We start from the raw sequence: 21306 nt of genomic DNA on the forward strand, positions 1-21306 counted from the left end.
CTTATTTCTTAAGATGAGCATTGGGATCGTTCATTAATAAACTAGACAGTTTAATTCTAAAATTGTAATAACTGTCTCTTTTTGTTTGAATAAACAACTTATGGGAGCTCCATCAAATGTCTTAGCTTGTTTGTACAAATCTCTTGAATCTGTACCAAAATGGCCCATCTGCGAAGACTTTTCTCCATTCAGTAGTCATGCTGGTGAAGATTCAGTCTTCCAGGTCGACTCGTGATCAGTCCCAAAAAAAGATAAAACACAAAAACAACTGGACTTCTATTCTGAAGATAAAGACATTTCGCTTCCCATCCAGGAGGCTTTATCAATTACAAAATGTCTGGAGTGTGTGAAGAAGACCCAAGCTGTCTAAAACTGCAAGCGGGGCATGAAGTTGCAGTTTTATAAAGCTTGGGTCTCCACACACTCCAGAAAATTTGTAATTGATAAAGCCTCCTGGATGGGAAGCAAAATGTCTTCATCTTCAGAATAGAAGTCAAATTGTTTTTGTTTTTTAAACTTTATTTAAATTATTCAATAGTCATGTTTTGGTCAGTTTCAGAATGCTATAACTATAGCAATCATTTCACTGACCTAATAATTTCAAGCTGCAATTTTTGTACATTAAATAGTGCTAGCCCAAGGAAGGAGCAGACAGTTAAGAGGAAACAAGGCCTCGTGCTGCTGTCAGCTCCTTCACATCCAGTCTCCCAAAGATGAAAATGGACACTTCCTGCAGTTAAAAGCTGGCGTATACAAGCTACAGCACTTTTTCAGAGCCTTTCAACCTTTTTATTATTTTCTGCATTTAAGATTAGTCATGAAATATAATAAACTGTTTTCTACTCCATCTGCACTTTGAAGACAGTGGGGAGTGGCATTTATTCATAGCTGGCACAGGCTGCAAATACTTATGTATGAATAGCAACGTTAAGTCTCAATCACAACACATTTTCCTGGAAAACGCAAAATGGCTCCAGAGGAAAACAGACACACTAGAACGCAAGTGTGCAGAATTAAAGTCTAAAGCCAAACTGAGACAGACTTTAAAAAATGCTTTTACACCCTAAAATTATAATCAGACACTTTAACAAATAGTTTCGCCAAGGACAAATGAAAGCGCGTTAGGCATGCATCCTCGAAAATGTCTCTCCAAACACAGGCAGGGAAATTAAAATCCCATTCAAGCACCAACCAGATCCATGGAAGAGTACATAACTGTCTGCTGCAATAGTGGTGGCCCCAGCTCAAAGAATTAATCTGCCATGTTTTCGTCAAACCTCTTGGGATGCGGTGCATAAAACATAGGCACATCATCAGAGTTCAAGGAAGAGATGCACGTGATATGGCTTCAAAGTCCAGCTCACAAACACACCAACACCAGCATCCTTACAACTACTTGTCAAGCACAGAAAAGCACAGCAAAGGATGTTCTGTGGATTATCTTCACAGGAAACCACGTGCAAGTGTCCACTTTTACTTACTGAGCACGCATGCAATGAAAGCTACAAGCCAATTATGTCTATAGCTAGCGGGGAGACTACTCCGCTTCACGTGACATTGAAGCTCTAGGTTTACCCACCTGTACTGCTCTGTGGGATGCCACTAGCAGAAACATCCATGGCCAATCTGAGTACTGCAAGGCACTCTCCCTGCTCTAGGTGAACAGGAACTGTTGCAACTAAGCTAGACTCAACCGTTTAAAGTCATTAGTACAACTACTTACAGCTTTATTCAGCCAATGCAGTGCCCAGTGGAGAACAGAGCACAGGCGTAGGCCCTCCCACCTACAGCTTTCATATAAAGTAGTCTTTCGTTTCTTTTCAAAGTTGTGTTTAGAAAAGTAAAATTTGCAATAGGCAGGCTAAAATTTTATGTTCCAAATCAGCATGGTGCGCTTTTAATGTAAGATGATGAAAAGTACTTTGGTTTTATTCACTGGGTGCAAAAGGAACAATTTGTCAACTTTTCACCAACATGCTTGATTGAACACAAAATGTCTCGAGTGTAATAAAAGATGCATGGGATGCGCTAGACCCTTGGCACGAAAATGAGAAGCAATTTTAAGACGTTTGCTGCTCGTGAAAGACTGGAGGGAAAGGGAGGCAAACAAAATGCTTTCATTAAGTGCCCTGCAACATCTTCTTATTTCACCCAATTTTCTTCATATCTCAGCTGCAAATAGGGCATCAAAAAATGTGCTACACTGCATGCAACCTTCCACATTTTCCCTTTCCTTTAAATGTGCAGATTATCCATCTCTGATTAACACTGAATATGTTGCTTAGCAACAGACAATTAAGAAATATGCTTTCCGATCAGCAGAAAAGGCTGCCCGTTATCAGATGAATTAACAGAAGCAACAAATGTCAGCTACATACAAATGATGTGATAAGGGTGGTTGGGGGAGGGCTGTCACTGCGACCTTGAAAAGAAACAGATTTCCTAACAAAACTCAAAGAGGACCTATACCACTCCAACAACTGGATTTCCCATCTCCGCTTCTCATTTTCTTGACAACAAGTGAAAGGAGACCACTTAATAAAAGTCATTACTGTGTAACAAGTGCAGGAGCCCACAGACCCATTAAAGAGGGAGTTGCGACACGGGGTTACATAACTAAAAACAGCGTTTAAAGATTTTATTTCTCCCTAAGCCAATCAGCTCAATCAGCAGGGAGACGTGTTGTATTGTAAAAAGCAAAAATCAAGGCATAAAATTTAACAATTAGCCAAGATTATGTTTCCTTAGCACAATTAACTGAAAATAAAGTGGCTTTACTGTTTTCAGGTCCACAATATATCTGTGCCATTCTGCATACTGAGACCATCAAAATAATTGTATTCAAAAAAGAGAAAATAGATACTACTGTGGCACACAAAATTAGAAAGAAGCTTCATCTATCTACAAGCGCTATTAAAAAACACTCTTTCAAAAATAAAATTGGGGTAATCGTAGTTTTCCTCAAGAACATTTCAATCCAACTGAATTTCTAAGCGCTGTTCATCAACAAAAATACTGTTACACATTTCCATCCAAAAAATTATAGCAAATAAAAACAGGAAATCTTTAAATTATAAAAGAACATTTCGATTTTGGATTTAAAAATTTATTTGGGGCTCATTTACTTTTATGACAAAGAAACAACTTTTCATTTGTATTGCACAGCAACAGGAGTTTAGAGATATAAAAACAGTTTCCTATTATAGTCTACGCAAACATACATCCAATTAGTGTAATTGGATTTGTAGCAGTTAAGCTCCAGATTAGAAGAGAGTACAGTGTAAAATAGAAAGACAGCAATCCTTTTACATACTAAAAAAACAAGCTGTATGTTCTGTTTTTGTCACTTAACTCGGTCTATCTAGAAAAAAAAAAGTGTTAGTACTTTTGAAGGACATCTGATAAGAACTATCCTGTATCTAAAAGTGTATTTCTTGAGTGTTTTATGTGTATCTGTATCAAACTTTCACCGTCATCCTTGAACACACCAAGTACAAAAACCTTTTAAAAAAGCCCCATTGCAAATCCAAAAGCGCAGTGTGCAAAAATGAATCTAACCGACAGCTTAATTAAAAGCAAACAATCAAAAAATGTTGACCTCAATAGCGCAAGTGCTGCTCATATGAAATGCTTCGACTTGGTGATGAGACAGGATCCCCTCTGGCAAATGACACAACTCTGTTGCAATAAATGTATAAATAGTTGCATAATTTAAAAAAAAAGAAGAAGAAGAAAAACCTCTCAGAGTAAAGCTGCTTAACTTGTCAGGCTCATCTTACATGCTTCTCTTCTTTTCAAAAACAATGTCAAGTGTGATTTTGATTTTGCACACTTAAGATCTATCACATGGAGAGCAAATATTCACCATGGATTTCATCCCAACTAAATCAGGAGATAGGAGTTACTAGAGAAACAAAGCAACAGCGATTGAAGAATTAAATGAGGAAAAATAAGTTTTGACATTACTTGTCTCAGGCGAGGTAGTCATGGTCGAGACTATAACGGGTGGACCAGTGCGGCGTCCCACCATCTTGTTGTTGGCAAGGTTTTGCCCTTGCAGAGTGGTGGAATTGGTGACAGGAACAATGGTAGTCTCAGGAGCACCACCAATTCCTTTCCGGAGAAGCTGTGGGCTGTGGAGGGGACTTGCTGCTCCTATAGGAGACACTGGGGGAAGATTCGGGGCTCTCTTCATCAGCTCCATGGGAGAGTAGGAGCCAGAGAAGGTTTTGGGTGCTGCTCCAGGGGTACCAGGGGCTGGTGGAGGCTGATGTCCAAGAGCAGACATAGCGAGACCAGTGTGGGGATTATACATGGAGAGAGGCCTTCCCTGGGTTGATACATTGTTATATCCTCCAGGGCTGACTGGATAAGTTCCAGCTGCCAGTGGACGTGTTCCTGGGAAGGTGGTAGTCTCTAGAAGATGCTGAGATGGTGCACTACTTGGTCTTCTGCCAAGAAACTCTCCCATTCTAGGGGACACAGTCTGGATGGTGTTGAGAGGTTGTTGCATCAAGTTGGGGTCCATTGTCAAACCCTGTGGCTGAATGTAGAGGTCATTCCGATGGCTGAAGCTGTTGGATCTGGTACGTGTTGCTGCCCCTCCTGTTTTGCATCCAAACACCACACGGGACAGAGCACGAGCTTGGGCCAAGTTTGGTGCCACAGACCTGATATCATGGTCCTCCATCATCCCCAATGTTGCCATGGAATCAAAGCCATGCTGTAGGAGGAGAGTAATGGTGCTCTCAGCCAAACCTTCAGCTCGCAGATAAGCCAAAAAGGCAGGGTCAACCATCCTTTTGGGGTCTGTAGCACTGGGATGGATGGGGGGCAGAGTAGAAGTCATTCCAGCTGTGGCAGCCACCATGGCTGAGGTGGGGTCATAGTTTGGGTCATAAGCCAACCGCTGGGAGGATACAGCTCCATAACCCCGTGGGAAAGCTCCGTCCATTCGCTGAGATGCTGGATCCACCACTGAACTGATGCCAGCTGGTGGGCAAGGTTCCAAGGAGAAGCTGTTGATGCTATTGTAAAGTTCACGGGCAGAAAAAGTCGGTGGCTCAGCAGCGTAAATTGGAAGAGCTTGTTGAATCCCGTAGATAGCAGGGGTAGAAGAGTTGCCACCAATACGCTGGACATCTGAGATCATCTTAGATCCCAGAGTTTCCCTGTACAAACGGCTCAGCTCATGATGAGGAGGGGGAGGAGGTGGAGGCAGAGGGGGAGGAGGCATAGCTGCAGACGTAGCACCAGAGGCCAGTAGAGAAGGTGTGGCTCTTCCTTGTCCTTGATCCCATGTAGGCCTCACCCCCCCAGCGCTGGGCCCATAATGCGAAGCTGATCTGGTGAGCAAGTGCTGGTTATCCCTGTAAAGCCCAGAATCTTCAGGTGGCTGACCAGATAAGGTAGCATCAGCCAAGTAGTAATCCTGAGTTGGTGCTGAAGCCCGGGCTGCCATCGCTCGCCTGAGGTAGAGGTTGCTGTTCAGATCAGGGACAGAGTTGTTCCTCAGTAGTTGCTGTCCATGCTTGTCCTGTCTGTAAAAAGAAGGCTGAATGACTGGACCCCGTTTCTCAGAAAGATCTAGATAATGGTTAAAGCTAACTTTACAGTCTTTAACATCCAGAGGTAAAGAATTCCTACGCCCGGTATTACCACAGTAGTGACAGCGACCCGCAGCCCTGTCGTTCTGGCCCTCTCCCCACGCAGGAACGCTCTGGCCCACCGAACCACCAAAATGTGACTGCTCGCTTGAGTTAGGCATCAGTAAAGACAACAAAGACAACAGCTACAAAGACAAAAAATAGAGCCAAGTATTGTGTTTCAACTCTCCAGTTACACTCACCCCCAATCAAAAGGGAGAAACAGAGAGGAGAGAAGGACAGGTAAAGGAGTAGGTAGATTTTTACCTGATCTGCAGCTGTACCCCCCACCCCCTTCCCTCACTCTTGAGTCTGTGCTATCATGTAGCTCCCTGCTGGCAGCCTATCTAAATAATTCAGCCCTGGAAACAGTAGAAATCCACATCGAGGGACATACAGCATGATAAAGACAGAGAAAACCCACACACACACACACATATTCGGACAGAAAAAAACTCACACACCTTTAGAGCGAGGCTCTACTCCACTCAGCAGGGATCATGCTTGGGCTAGCCGTCATGGTTTCATCCATACTAAGACTGAGGGCAAGAAATTGGGTAAAACCACATGCTGGACAATGGCAACAGACTAGAGGAGGGGACGAGACGTACTAATCCAATGGGGTTGATAGACTGTACTGTATTGGCAGAGACTGTCCCCTTGTCCACTACGTATGCCACAAGGGGATTAGCGTCAAGCTAAAACCTGCTTAAATCCACTACCACTGTGACATCACTTGGACTAAATAGTGTACATAGCCCACACACTGCTGAAGCCCCAGGGTGTGTTTATAGAGTCTAAGACAGGAGTGTTTATGGTGCTTACTGCTCACCTCTCTGCTGCCCTGCAGCTTGTATCCCTGTGGGTATGAATCGATCTTACCCGAGAGACAGAGGAGGACAGAGGCTAACATGCTGTATGTCCCTGGAGAGATGAGAAGAGATAGGCTACAAAGTCTACTCCCTTGAGTGCATCTAAGGCTTGCATTTATTCAGGTGACTGGTAGAAGAAATAAATAAATAAAATAATACAGGACTAGAACCATCCAAAACGCAAAGCCTCCTCTAGTGGACATGTATAGATTTACGTGTGTACACAAATGGAAAATGCATGTTAGGATACCAAAGGAAGTACAAAAAAAAATAATAATAATTCAGCATCTTTATTGCTTGAAGTTATTATTTTTATTTATCTTTTAAACAAATAAAGTCATAAATTTACCATTAGACATACACATGATAAAGTACAATATGTAACACAATGAAGATGCTTAAACATGGAAATTACTCAATTTTATGGAAACAATGGACTTTTGCTTTACACCAAATCCCACATTTACTAAAACAAAAAATAAAAAATTAATGATTAACTCTTAAAAAAAGAAAACAATGAAAACTTTTTTTTTTAATTTAATTACTGGTAATATCTCAGTAATTCAGTTAAAGGCTTTAGTTAAACACCTGAGTTGTATTATTGTTCAGCACAATTAGTTTTTGCCGCTGTGGATTTTCTTTTTTCTTTTTTTTAATAGATTTTCCCTCTTTCATTCTAAAACCAATTTTTTTTTGTAAAGCAAAGTTTAGAAATAAATCTTTTCCTTCCAACCACAGCATAAATTGCAGTGTGCAAGCAGTAAGTACTTGTCTTAATTTCTGAATCACTAAAGGCTAAAGACATTACCACTGAATGGTGATCTTTATTATCTACTAAATAGTTTAGTGTTATAATTTTTTCACACTGAATGCTAACAAGGGCATTACTACTAAAAGACAAAGATGTTCTTGTTGCTTGTGTAACTAAGTAATCTGATTATAAATCCAACTGAAAATATGTACTATGCAATTAAGATCAACAAAGAAGAAAATATCATAGCTTTTTTGCCACATGGTCTTGCAAGCCAAATAACTGCATATTTCCCGTGCACACGCATGCACACACACACATGCACGCACACACACACACACACACACACACACACACAAGCTGTTCAGTTGCTTGTTAACATAAATACACTGAACAAAAATATAAGCACAGCATTTGTTTTTGTTCCCATTTTTCATGAGCTGAACTCAAAGATCTAAGGTTTTTTTTTCTAAGAGGTCTTTTCTTTCAAAAATTATTCACAAATCTGTGTAAATCTGTGTTAGTGATCACTTCTGCTTTGCTGAGATAATCCATCCACCTCACAGGTGTGCCTTAGGCTGGTCACAAAAAAAGTCCGCTCTAAAATGCGCAGTTTACTTTTACTGTAGTAGGGGGTGACGTCAGAAAACCAGTCAGTATCTGGTGTGACCACCATTTGCAACACGCAGTGCAACACATCTCCTTCATAGAGTTGATCAGGTTGTTGATTGTGGCCTGAGGAATGTTGGTCCACTCTTCTTCAAGGCAGTGAAAAGTTGCTGGATATTGTCAGGAACTGGAACACTGTCATATATGCCAATCCAGAGAATCCCAAACATGCTCAATGGGTGGCATGTCCGGTGAGTATGCTGGCCATGCAAGAACTGGGATGTTTTCAGCTTCCAGGAATTGTGTACAGATCCTTGCAACATGGGGCCGTGCAGTACCATGCTTCATCATGAGGTGATGGTCGTGGATGAATGGCACAACAATGGGCCTCAGGATCTCATCACAGTATCTCTGTGCATTCAAAATGCCATCAATAAAATGCACCTGTGTTTGTTGTCCATAACATAAACATGTCCATACCCTAAGCCCACTGCACCCCCCCCCCCCCCCCCAACTGGGGTCATTTTATTCACAACGTACGATGTTGACTTCAGCAAACCACTCACCCACACAACACCACACACACAGTCTACCATCTGCCCTGTACAGTGAAAACCAGGAGTCATCCGTGAAGAGAACACCTCTCCAACACAATGCCTTATGCCATAAATTTTTTGGATGCATTTGCACATTCAAGTCAGTTACAACAAACTGCAGTCAGGTGGAGACCCCGATGAGGATGACAATCATGCAGATGAGCTTCCCTGAGACGGTTTCAGTTTGTGCAGCAATTATTTGGTTAAGCAAACTGATTGTTGCAGCAGGTATCCAGGTGGCTGGCCTTTGACCATACTGGAGGTGATGCTGCTGGATGTGAAGGCCCTGGGCTGGTGTGGTTACACGTGGTCTAGGGTTTTGATGCTGGTTGGATGTACTGCCAAATTCTCTGAAACATCTTTGGAGATGGCTTATGGAAGAGAAATTAACATTCTCTTCACGAGCAACAGCTCTGGGGGCCATCCCTGCAGTCAGCATGCCAATTGCATGCTCCCTCAAAACTTGTGACATCTGTGGCATTGTGCAGTGTGATAAAACTGCACATTTTAGAGTGGCCTTTTACTGTGGTCAGTCTAAGGCACACCTGTGCAATAATCATGCTGTCTATTCAGCATCTTGATGTGCCACACCTGTAAGGTGGATGGATTATCTCAACAAAGATGAAGTGCTCACAAACAGATTTACACAAAACTTATGGAGCTTTGAGTTCAGCTCATGAAAAACGAGTAAAAACAAAAGTGCTGCATTCATATTTTTGTTCCGTGTATTTAGTCAACTTAATACATGACAGAAACTCAGTGGCTTTAGGCACCTAGACACGATGAAGATGGTTTACAGAGGTTCAAACACCAGAACAAGGAGAAAGGGAAAGTTAAGTAAATATAAACAGGGCATGGTTGTTGGTGCCAGACTGGTCTGAATATTTCCAAAGCTGATGATCTACTGGGATTTTCACCTATAACCATCTCTAAGGTTTACAGACAGAAGTTGAAAATAAAGGAAATACACAGTGAGACGCATCTGGGTAGAAAAACATCTCCTGTTGAGGTCAAGGGAGAATGGGCAGATAGAAGATATAAAAGAAGTTCCAATAATTACTCAGTCCAACCAAAATCTTCAGAATACCATCTCTGAACACTAGGAATGTGCAACATATACAGTACACGGAAGAAACAATAGACATTCTACCGGCTAACCGCAGTAACACTGTGTCTGATGTAAAATCAGAGTTGTCAGATTTAATTGTTACTTTTTTTTGTTGAAAACTGTGCATAAGTGGTGTTAAAAGTCCTTTCTTCGAGAGCTAAGTAGCGAAGCTACAAGCTATCTATGGCCGGCTTGCCGTACTCTTATTCGGACGCATGCGCAAAATGCTGTTCCGTAGAAAGTTTTTTTTTTTTTTTTTTTGAAAGTTTTTTGGTCAATTTTAAGAGAGGGCATTTGAGCGAAAAAAAAAAAAAAAAAAAAAATATATATATATATATATATATAAAGGGATAAACCTGCTCTCTGATCTGTGAAAAGAACGCCGTGTTGTGTGATTTTACTGCGAAACCCTCTGGTCAAAGCCACAAAGGAAACTGGTCGCCATTTTGTGTCCGCTCTCCTTAAAGCAGAAGGAGACGCCCACTAGAGGGTTGGAAGGTTAAGTGTTTTCAGTGTAAAATGCTGCTCTGTTGCTGTTCATTTTTCAAGTGAGAATACTGGAAACTGTTGAGTTATCAACAAATTCCTTTATTTAAAACATATGGCTAAAACTACATTTGATATCTTTTACACCATTTTGCACTATAAGAAAGAAGCCCCATACTTGATTTATTAATTATTTAAAAACTCTCTGGACCTAAGAGTGGAATTTTTTTAATTGAGATTATTTTGTGGTACAGCAGTTTTCAAAATAAATGATGGCAAAAGGACACCCTATGCTTTTTTTCATTCCTATTGCAAGTTGTATACCAAAAACATATTGTGATATATATCGTTACCGCCACCCATCACAATACATATCGTGATATGAATTTTATGCCATATTGCACAACCCTACTGAACACTCAATATGTGGAACCAGATGGGATACAGCAGCAGAAAACCACAGCAGATGCCACTTCTGTCAGCTAAAAGCAAGAAAATGAGGCTACACTTCACACAGGCATAACAAAATTCAAACATCTTTGGAATGTGGTGGAATGAGAGATTTGCATCATGGATGTGCAGCCCACAAATCTGCAGCAACTGTATGATGCTATCATGTCAATATGGACCAAAATCTTCAAGGAATGCTTCCAACACCTTATTGAAACTATGAGACAAAAAAACTAAACCAGTTCTGGTGGCAAAAAGGGTCAAACCTGGTGCTAGCAAGGTGTATTTAATAAAGTGGCAGGTGAGTGTAAACATTAAGTTAGGAGAATGAAGAAGAGGGCAGCTGTGGCAGACTGTTTAGAGCAGTCGTCCTCTAATGCAAGAGTTGGGCGTTCAATTCCACCAGCAGCCAGCCACATGCCAAAGTCTCCCTGGGCAAGACACTGAACCCCTCATTGCCTCCAATGTGTGTCTCATCGGTGTGCGAATGTGATAAAGCACTGATTAAGCTTTGTACATACATAGTAGAGTGCTGTATGAATGGGTAGATGAGGGCACAGATTGTAGTGTAAAGCGCTTTGAGTGTCTCGATAAGATAGAAAGGAGCTATACAGGTACAGTCCATTTATCATTTAAGAGAATGTAAAAAATCTTCTACCTGAAACATTTCTTCTAAAAAAAAATTAGCGTTCAACACCTACAAACAATTAGCATCCACTCATAAGGTGCAAGTTAATTGCTAGGTTTGTCTAAATGGTTTAAAAATGGTGTGGATGTGAAGCTTTGCTGGTTCAGACTGTTCAAAACCTGCAATGCTTCATTCCTGTATGCTTGACTCAATGATAAATGTGTCAGTGTAAATGGTAAATGGACTGTACTTATTTAGCGCCTTTCTATCTAAGCAAGATACACAAAGTGCTTTACAACACAATATGTGCCCTCATTTACCTCCACACACACATTCATACAGCACTCTACAAATTTAGTTGAACAAATCCTCATCCTTATAGAGACTAATCAGTGCTTTATCACATTCATACACCAATGGGACACACATCGGAGGCAATGAGGGGTTCAGTATCCTGCCCAGGAACACTTCAATGGGAGAGTTGGGGGTTTGATTCCACCAGCAGTCACATGTTGGACGACGACTGCTCTACAGCCACAGCTACCATAAATAAAGCAATACAGTACAACACTGTTTGTTTTAGATTAAACAAATTAAAGGTACATTTTTTCCTCTTTTCCACCCCAAAAATATACAGGTGCATCAAAAAAAAAAGAGAATATCATGAAAAAGTTCTATTTATTTTGTCAGCCATTTCAGAAAGTGAAACTCGTATATAGATTCATTACACAGAGAGTGAAATATTTCAAGTCTTTATTTCTTGTAATTTTGATGATTATGGCTTACAGATAATGAAAACCAAAATTGATAATCAACAAAAAAAAAAAAAAAAACTTTTTCACAATATTCTAATTTTTTTTAGACATACCTGTGTGTAATCTTTGTTGCAATAAACTGTGCAAAAAATGTGGAAGAAGGTAAATGGCATAGTCTTATAGTGTCTTTTAGTTTTCTACACCGCCCTACAACCTAGCTGTTTTTTTAAGTTACTTTTCCTTTTGAATACTATTTATTTTCACTTGTTAAGAAAAAAACATCTAAATTTGTATGCATCTTTTATGATCATCTGTTATTATCGTTGTTGTCCCTGTTGTCATCACTCTGTTAAAATCAAGTCTCTCTTGTAAAGGAGTCCCCAAGGCTCAATGGGATTAACCTGTATAAACAAAGGTTGAATGAAAAAAAAACAAGTGTCATCGCTCAATTGGCCGATAACTGCCAGTGTTTATTTGCTGTGATGGAAGTTATAGAAATAGTTTCAGTAAGTGGAGGAAGGAACTTTCATAAATGTGTGCTGAGGAAAGAGGTTGCTAGTTCTGACTTCACCTCCGATAAAGATAAAACAAGTAAAAAAAGGAAGGGGATATGACTGACTGAACTCGTTGGCTTTGTGCTTGTTTCTTTGAAGCATTTGTGCAGCGATTCTGACATAACGTAGATGCTTCTAAAGCTAAGACGCTTAGACAGTGTGACTGAGACGAGCTAAATTTATTAGCTCCGACATAAAACTGCTGCAGTCTTTAAGATGTCTGTCAAGTTACTGGGATCAATGCTATGGCTTTCATCTCAGAGCTCCATGATGCAATAATGACATTGTAAAAAAACAATATTTAAATTAAAGAAACATTAAATATTGAGAACATTAAGTGGGTCAAACAGAGAAACCGTTTGCCTTTCAGCGTTGCGCAGCGCAGGAGGATATGTGTTTTCTTTCATTAGATGCTCGACTGTTTCCTCGCAGTGAATTTTCAGCTCTACCCCTGCAGGTCTGAGTATCTGTGTGCCTTTTTGTCATCTGTAAAAGACACCATTAATCACAGAGTTGTATCTCTCTACGGCGATAACAGACAATAACTTTTTTTAATAAGCCCTTTCCCGGGCTGTCACTCAGATCCCCGCTTCCTGACAAAATATTAATAACAATAATAAACATCTCCAGCTCAGTTATAGGCGAGGTGTTGGTGAAATAGAAACAAGGACGAGGCGTATCATATCTCTCATCATCAAGCAAATTACTGTGTTTCACACATTTTATAAGCGGGAGGAGCTGAGGGTATGAAATTCATCTGGACTACATTCTCTGACAAGCCTCAGGGCTGCTCCATAATTAAGAGGGGAATGCTATTCAACACTGATCAAGCATCAGGAATCTTTGTGTTTGCTGGCATGAATAAAACAGGAAAAGAAAAAGAAAACATTACACTCAGGATATTTGATGACAATAATTATAGTCATGGTTTTGCAAATGACATATAGGTACAGTGTGTTGAACAGACGTCTGGCAACAGTGGACACTTCGGAGCAATCTGCCCATCTTTGTAGGGCACAGGATGCTAACGGCAGGACTTGGCAGGCTGCAAGAGCTGCAGAATGATTTAGATAGCGACGACCCTACAACTGCTGATCCATTAAACTTTCATGGGGAATTTATAAATTAAAGCTGTGACCGCAAGAACTTGAATATTCGACTCAATTACTGTGATTGTACAGTGCATTAAAGTTTTAACAAGCCTCTGAGCTCGGAGGAGAGGGGGCGACGGAGAGGAAAAACACATGGTATCAATTCTGGTTCGATGGTCTTCAGAGGGTTTATGTGCATCTGCTGGGTTATCAAGACTGTCCCCCCCCCCCCCCCCCCGTGTCTTCACCGCCCCACATCTCTGCAGCGGATTACACAGCATGACACACATGACAGGGAGGAGCGCTACAGGCTAGGGCCTCTCGCAAACTTAGGAGGTTGGGTTTTTTTCCGCCTTCCGTCTTAGCGCCCCATCTTTGCCTCGTGTGCGGCCCCGCGCCCTGCCTGCTGATCGCTATCAAGCCAGCGGCCCATACTGCATCACAGATGGGGCAGACAGAAGGGAGAGACGACAGCCCGCTTGTTTTTTGGAGGGATGAGGAGAGAGCAGCTGAGTGAGAGCAGAGGGAGAGAAAGAATGTGAGAGAGAGAAAGAGAGAGAGAGAGAGAGAGAGAGAGAGAGAGGGGTGAAGGATGGCGATAAAAACGTAATCCGACTCCACATCAATAATGGAAAAAAGATGTAGAGTTTAGTTAACCTAAAGAAGGCTGTGATCAGCTTAACTGTGATTATAAGCAGATATAGAGTGAGGGGTGATTGCTGCAAATGTTGAACTCTGAAAAACCTTACAAGACATGTATGAACATTTCCTGTGGCAGGAACGGTTTAGAAAAGGTCAGCTTTGACACTCCTGATTTTACTAAAGATTTATTCCATCCACCCATGGAAGGTGAACTAGTTTTTACTCATAAATGTCTGTGCCAAGAGTGTCTGTTTGCAAAATATCTTATGAACCACTAGATCAGTTTCAATTAAACTTACAGAAAGTAATCTTTAGATACACACCCACAAGACCGAAGATGGCTGCAACAGCCAACTGGTCTTAAATAAACACAAAATTAGCTATTCACCGTATATACAGTAGAAGTAGCTGAGACTGATCCTCAACATAAAAGCTGAGCACTAACAGATTGCTTTGTTTATTACTATGCCGATAAATATTTGGAGTCGATGCTGCCCGTCTGTTAGCAAAATATCCTATCGAACACTGGGCAGATTTTACTGACTTTTTGGGACATAATCGCTGAATAAACATCTACAACCTATTAGCATTTGGAGCCAACTCAATTCAAGATGGCCGCCACAGGTAACCTTAGCTACAACGAAAAATATTTGTAGATCGATAAATATTGAGCTAAAAATTGATGTGGTATTCAGTGTGAAATCTTGCGATATCAATATTGTGCGTAAGGTTATATTCAAGGTTTAATCTGAATGGCTATAATATAGGCTTGTCACGATAAATTTTGCTGGGCGATTAACTGTCTCAGAAATTATTGCGATAAACGATAATATTGGTTGAAATTTGACAACAATTAGTAATTATTGTCAAATTTAAGAAGTAATGTTTAATTTGTTTTGCATGTAGTACCTTTTTTTGACCACCGGATGGCAGTATAAGACTGTGTGAACCGCAGGATGGATAGTGAGGGAGCGAGCAGCATGTCTCTAAGAAAAATGGTAGGGAGGCGTTTTGACGTGACATGGACTGTCTCTCTTTCCTTTTTTTTTTTGGTTCTAAAAATGGCGGATGCTCAGTGTGGTTTGAGCGCTTTAGCATAGCGTTTTTCACACAAAGCTTGTAATTTTTAAAAAAATCAGCAAACAAGTCCTCAGCTTCTTTTTGCAGAGAAAAACAACTTTTTACACAAAGGCACGAGTTTCAACCGTGAATTTTGGAGCTTTGACAATATGCAGGTTGTTTTTTGTGCATGAAAGAAGAAAAACAAAAACTTCAGAAGAGCATTAAGCCTAAAAACTCAGTATGATTGAATTAAAAAAAAAAATTAAATCTCAGCAAGACTTGGAGGATGTCTCGACCAAGCAGGGACTCTACAGCGTCCAACAAAAACCACTTGTGGGTACACTGACTGTCCAAAAAACATACGGGGCCCTTCTTGGTAACATACTGCAGTGATTATCATGTTTCAGCTGGCAAGACATTATTTAAATGATGCAAGTAGCTTCTCATGCCTTGGACATGTTGAAAAACACATTTTGTGGTTGTGGAAAATAAGTCTTCAGAAAGGTCAAACTTCCAGATCATGGTGAGCAAACAGAAAACTAAAGAGACTGCTGAAACTGGGCTACAGCCAAAACACTAATAAAACCTGGAAGGGGATTTATGTTTTTAGTACCCCACCTAACCAGGGCTTGATTTAACCCGGATCCTGCCGGAACATGATCCGGGAACTCTCTTATTTCGACAGGGTGCATTCCGGTAACTGTTTGCTTGGATCCGGTAACTCTCAGGCCTAATAATAATAAAGTTATGAACAAATTTGACTGCCTTGAACGAATAAAACCTATATTGGATATGAAATCTGAAAATAATTACATAAACACTAATTTTAAACATAACAAGCTTCCTAATATCACAGCAGAGCTGTCGCTTCCGCTTCTGCTCTTAAAAAAATCTCCACCCCTACAAGTTCAAAATCATGGGCATTTTATTAAAAAAAATAAATAAATAACCCACAGAAATATAATTAAACGTTTTGCGCTATGCATAAATTCCTGCACTTTTGTGAACAATCTGGGTACAATGTGTGCATTGCAGGAGTTTTCTGAACTTTCACTTGAACTGCAAAACAGAGATGATGCTCTCAGCTCATAAAGCTGTGTTGTGCAGTCAAGAGTATTTGAAGTGATGTCGGAGCGACCAGAACACTTCTCTGAATTGAGCAGGAGGATTGAGAGCAACTCTTTTCTAAGCCAGTGACAAAACGCTAAATATTAGGCAACTTTTTCTAAGTGTGGCCAAAAACTTACAGAAGCACTTGTCCCATGGTGGGCGCCTGCACGACAAAAGTAGCTATGATCATTTTATTGAGGAGCTGCAGCTCTGCACACTACCACTGTCTCTGACCTACTCTTTCTCTTATTGTCAGACCTCCTCTGACTAAGTCAATCCAGTCCTTTGTGTGAGGTCGTGGGTGGCTTAGGGACGCAGAACTGCTACTGAGACACAGAGCAAGGTGCGGAGCAGGGAGAAGGAGGAGGAGGTGAATCTGACAGCAGTGTGGGATATACTAAGGTAAGAAATGATCCTGCACTTAATACACTTATGAATCACACATAAAGCACTTAAAAGTAAATTATAAATATGAACTGGCTTCAGTGACAATGTTAGCCTCTATTGGGGGGTGCCTCTTTTGGGGTTCTCAAACCTTAGATTCACCAAAATATTGAATAAATTTAGAATAAATATGGATATTTATGACAACAGGTCTGCTCTTTGTAAAGTAACATTCAGAACCTGACAAGTTAACCAGTCAGCTGGTTATAAGCCTCCTTAGCGAGTCTGCAGTAGTGGGTTGTATATGTTTCAGCTAACGACATGCTAACTCTTGTAGCTTGTTGCAAACATTTGTTTCAAAACAGTGTTCCTTTGAAAACAGACAGATTTTGGTCCTCTGGTAGGCAAGCCATGACTGGCAGTGTAAAAGCTGGTGTACAACCAACTGATTATTATTTTTTTTATTTTTTTTTAAACAAGCATATAAATTTAAAAGATTAGGGAAGAGTGGTGCACAGAGATTAGAGAAGGCAAGTCTGTGATCTGAAGGTCGCCGGTCTGACCCCTGGGACCAACAACATCAAAAATGTGGGTGGGAAAGGTGAAACATCCACACCTGCCTCTACCCTGATTTACTCCATTCTGGGCTCTTGAGCAAGGCCCTTAACCCCCACCATCTGCTCCCTCGGACGCTATAGATAGCAGCTCCCTGCTCCACACAGAGGGCTGTGGTAGCTCTGTGGTTGCGTCAGGAAGGGCATCCGGTGTAAAAATAATTGCCAAGTCTTCGTGCAAGTTAGTTCGCTGTGGCGACCCCTGAAGAAGGGAGCAGCCGAAAGAAGAAGAAGATAAGTTTAAGTTTACCCTCCTCAACAACTGAACACAACTTTATGACGGTTCTGAGCAACAGGTTGGAGCATGTGACCAGATGGAAAAACACTTTGTTTCTGATATCTTCATCCATCCTTCCATTATCTTTTACCCACTTCTTCCTTTTTGGGTCACGGGGGGTCACTGATACCCATGTCCAGCAGTCACTGTGCGAGAGGCGGGGGACACCCTGGACAGGTCTCCAGTCAATCACAGGGACACATGGAGACAAAGGAGACAACTACAGTATTCACTCTCACTCACACCTAGGGACAATTTAGAGTTACCAATCAGACTAACATGCATGTTTTTGGTTTGTGGGAGGAAACCGGAGTACCCGGAGAAAACCCACGCATGCACGGAGAGAACATGCAAACTTCACCCAGAAAGGACCCCCGGCCGGGATTCGATCTAGCAACCTTCTCACTGAGAGGCAGCAACTCTACCAACTGAGCCACCGTGCTGCCCCCAACTAAGAACAATACGCAAAAAAAAGTGGTTTGATATTGCGACTTAACACTTTTTAATACCTTGAAAAAGCATTCGAATTGTAATAATGTTGCTCTGTGGTGTTTTTCTGGCAGTAACAAAAAAAAACTTGCTTTTTGTGATCTACACTCCATTTCTGAGCAGTTTTCTGCTGTTATGAGTTCTATAATTGTTAGGATGCTATGTGTCAAAGTAACTTCCAAATGAATGTGTATTTCTCCCATCAGCACACTGCACAGTTTCAATGCAATCAATATAAATGCTGAAGCTGATTAGTGTTTATCAACAGAAATGATTTGTTTCTTAAACAACTTGCAGTGTTCAGCAGCCAATATAGGTTAATTATATCCCTAATTATAGCAGCATAAAGTGTCATTGTGTTGCACAGCATAAATAAAATTCAGACGATGATTAAAACATTATCTGACAGATTAGAGCAGCTTTAGTCTAAGCCAGAGGGACACTGGTGGGCACAGCTAATCAAAAAGTTAGCTTCACTAACCCATATTCCGCCAACTAAAAAGTAAGCTATGCTATCGCTAAGGTGGTAAAATAAATCAGCGAAAGCTAACGCTAAACCCTAAAACGACTGTTGGTCTGCATCACATGTCTGCATCTCCTTCCAGTTAAAGCTGCGTTGACCAATCACATCTTCTCACATGTAAGATACATGTATATATAGTAAGCCAACAGGGTACCTAACCTACCATGCAAAAACAGGAATAAACTCTCGGGGATTGTCAGGATATGCAACAAAATTGTTGGCATAGCCCTACAGAACCTCACTGACCTACACAAGGCAAGGTCATTGAACAAGGCCAGGCTGATTCTGGCAGATCCTGATCATCCACTCCATGGTGAGTTCAGTTTCCTTCCATCTGGATGCAGGTATCTGCTGCCCAGATGTAGAACAGACAGACTGAAAAAACTCATTCATCCCTGTAGCGATCAGGCTTCTCAACGAACAGTGATGATCTCTATACGGTTATTTTAATAGTTCAACGTCTTGTCTAGTATCTACGTGGCTACTGACTGAGAAACAAATCGCACCTTGGGAATAATAAAGCTTCTTGAACTTGAACTAACAGACTCTTTGAGACACGTCCACAACAGGCAGAAACAAACTCGTGAATTTAGTTATCAAACTTAAAGTTGGTGAAACCTAATATAGCGCAAGCTAATTCCGCTAATTGCTTTCAAAATTAGGGAAAACACTAATCTGCTAAACGAACAAATAGTTCCACTATTAGCGGATTAGCAAAACTGTGCCCGCCACTGCAGAGGGAGGAGAATAATGAAGCCTATAAGCAAAACAACAATATTGAAAGCATAGAGAGGCAAATACAAATGAGTCAAGAGCAGAAATGTCCTCACAGTCACTCTGCCTCGACATTGTTGACTGAAAAATTCTGGTTCAGCTCAAATTAAGCAGGGAATAAAAAAAGAACCTGAGGCTCATGGCAGACCCCTCATCTCTTCATACGACAGAAATGAATCTTCACCCCACCTCCCAAGAAAGAGACCGATAGCTTTTCATCATAATGTTGATGCTTCCCACCAGCTGCTTTGGTTGAGCCAACTAGCATCTTTTGATAAATATAAACAAATAAACAACAACGAGCTCTCTGCCGTTTTATTTTCAGGCAGTCCAGATTATGCTAAATACATATCAAGGTCTTTAATGACCTAATCAGCCTTGTCATCTAGCCAGTGGGCTCTTTGAGATCGTTCATTTGTGATCCCACTACCACAAATGCTAATATTAAACAGCCGCAATAAACAATTTGGTCAGCGGTATAATTTAAATAAATACGGTATTGTAAATAGTCTCGGATGGCCATCATTTTACAGTTAGGTAAACAACTGATGTAAAATGAGACGGCGGAGAGAGTTTGGTCTCAGCAGACGATTTTGAAACAGAACATTTCACATTTTCCACTTGAAAAAGGACCGAGAGGAGACAGGAGGAAGCGTGGCTTCGTCTGCTGTGTGTGTTTGCCAACTGCTGAGGAGTTTGGCTGAAGCATGAACCTGGATAAAGATGAGTTGCTCTCGACAGTAGCCCGTACAGTCCAGTGAGGATTGTACCTGCGTGTGAAAGGGAAAACACAAGCCTGCCTTATTTGTGTCCCCCCTTCCCCAGTTCACTGAGACAATCACCATGGCAGCCTTATCACGCCGCTACATGCAATCAGTGGGACAACACTGCCTGGTTGTTGGCTTGCGAACAAATCACAAGCTGTTTTAATTCTAATGGTCTCATGAAGGTGACCAGAGGAACAATTCAGGGATGTATATGATGGCCATCTGGAGAGACTTGGTGCTCATGCGTTAGGATAAGCACTCTGGTGTGCAGGATGTAACACGTCATAATGAAAATCTAAAGCCTAGCATGCCTTTAAAAAAAATGGTCAAAACTGTGACATTTCATCCTTTTACAGATTTCTGAAGGTCGGTATACAGGTAAACATCCAAAAGCAGTGTTTCTTATACCATTATCCTACCCAAACCCCATTTTTCTACTAATGAAACCATTCAAACTTTGAAATATTAACACACTTTGAATAAACAACACAAAAAAAACCCTGCCATACATAAACTTTTTCTCGCAGCTGCACAACAGCAACACCTGCTGCCACTTCCCTTGGCATCTCCAGTGAGCAAACAAATTGCCGTCCCCTCAGGAATGACTAACTATCTCAGGTGTCTGATCCATACAGATTCGGCAGCTGGACTCAAACTGCCACTCTAATCAAGAAGGATTTCCCCTATTAAACACAACACCTGCAGCATCAAATAGAAATGCTTTTATACCTGCCTTTTAGGGCCAAATGATGGTTTTCTAACGTTGCTGACCGACTTGTTTTGTGCCATGATATAATTTTGTGCTGTTTTACAAAATTATTCATTCCAAAGTACTTAGTGATTTCTCATTATGAACTGCTAATTGAATCATTAAAACCCACTATTATATCTGTGTAGCTGTTTTTTATTTACATGTACTGCATTTCCTTATTTGCAAAGCAACTTAACATTTCAGTGCTAATAATGGGATTGATCCACTTGAGGCTTTACTAAAACATTTTGTGATGGAGATCAAATGTCAGTGACATTGTAACTTATAGAATCACTCAAAACCTAAGAAAAAGGTTAAACAGCTGCAATTAAACAGAGGACCACAACAGGCCGCTGTGCTATGAAGAT

At 40.9% G+C, this 21306-nt stretch overlaps 1 protein-coding gene across 1 annotated transcript in view; it reads right to left on the bottom strand.

Moving 5' to 3' along the window:
• Positions 1-5767, bottom strand: part of ctbp2l (C-terminal binding protein 2, like) — a gene marked incomplete in the record, with an annotated part of 71377 nt that extends 65610 nt beyond the window's left edge. Inside the window, 1 exon segment of the mRNA XM_037691488.1 lies at positions 3967-5767. Coding sequence (XP_037547416.1) covers positions 3967-5767 — 1801 coding nt within the window.
• Between the last annotated feature and the right edge of the window lie 15539 nt (positions 5768-21306).

The sequence above is a fragment of the Nematolebias whitei genome, chromosome 17, assembly GCF_014905685.2.
Source record: "Nematolebias whitei isolate Nwh7 chromosome 17, NemWhi1, whole genome shotgun sequence".
NCBI classification, from domain to species: Eukaryota; Metazoa; Chordata; class Actinopteri; order Cyprinodontiformes; family Rivulidae; genus Nematolebias; species Nematolebias whitei.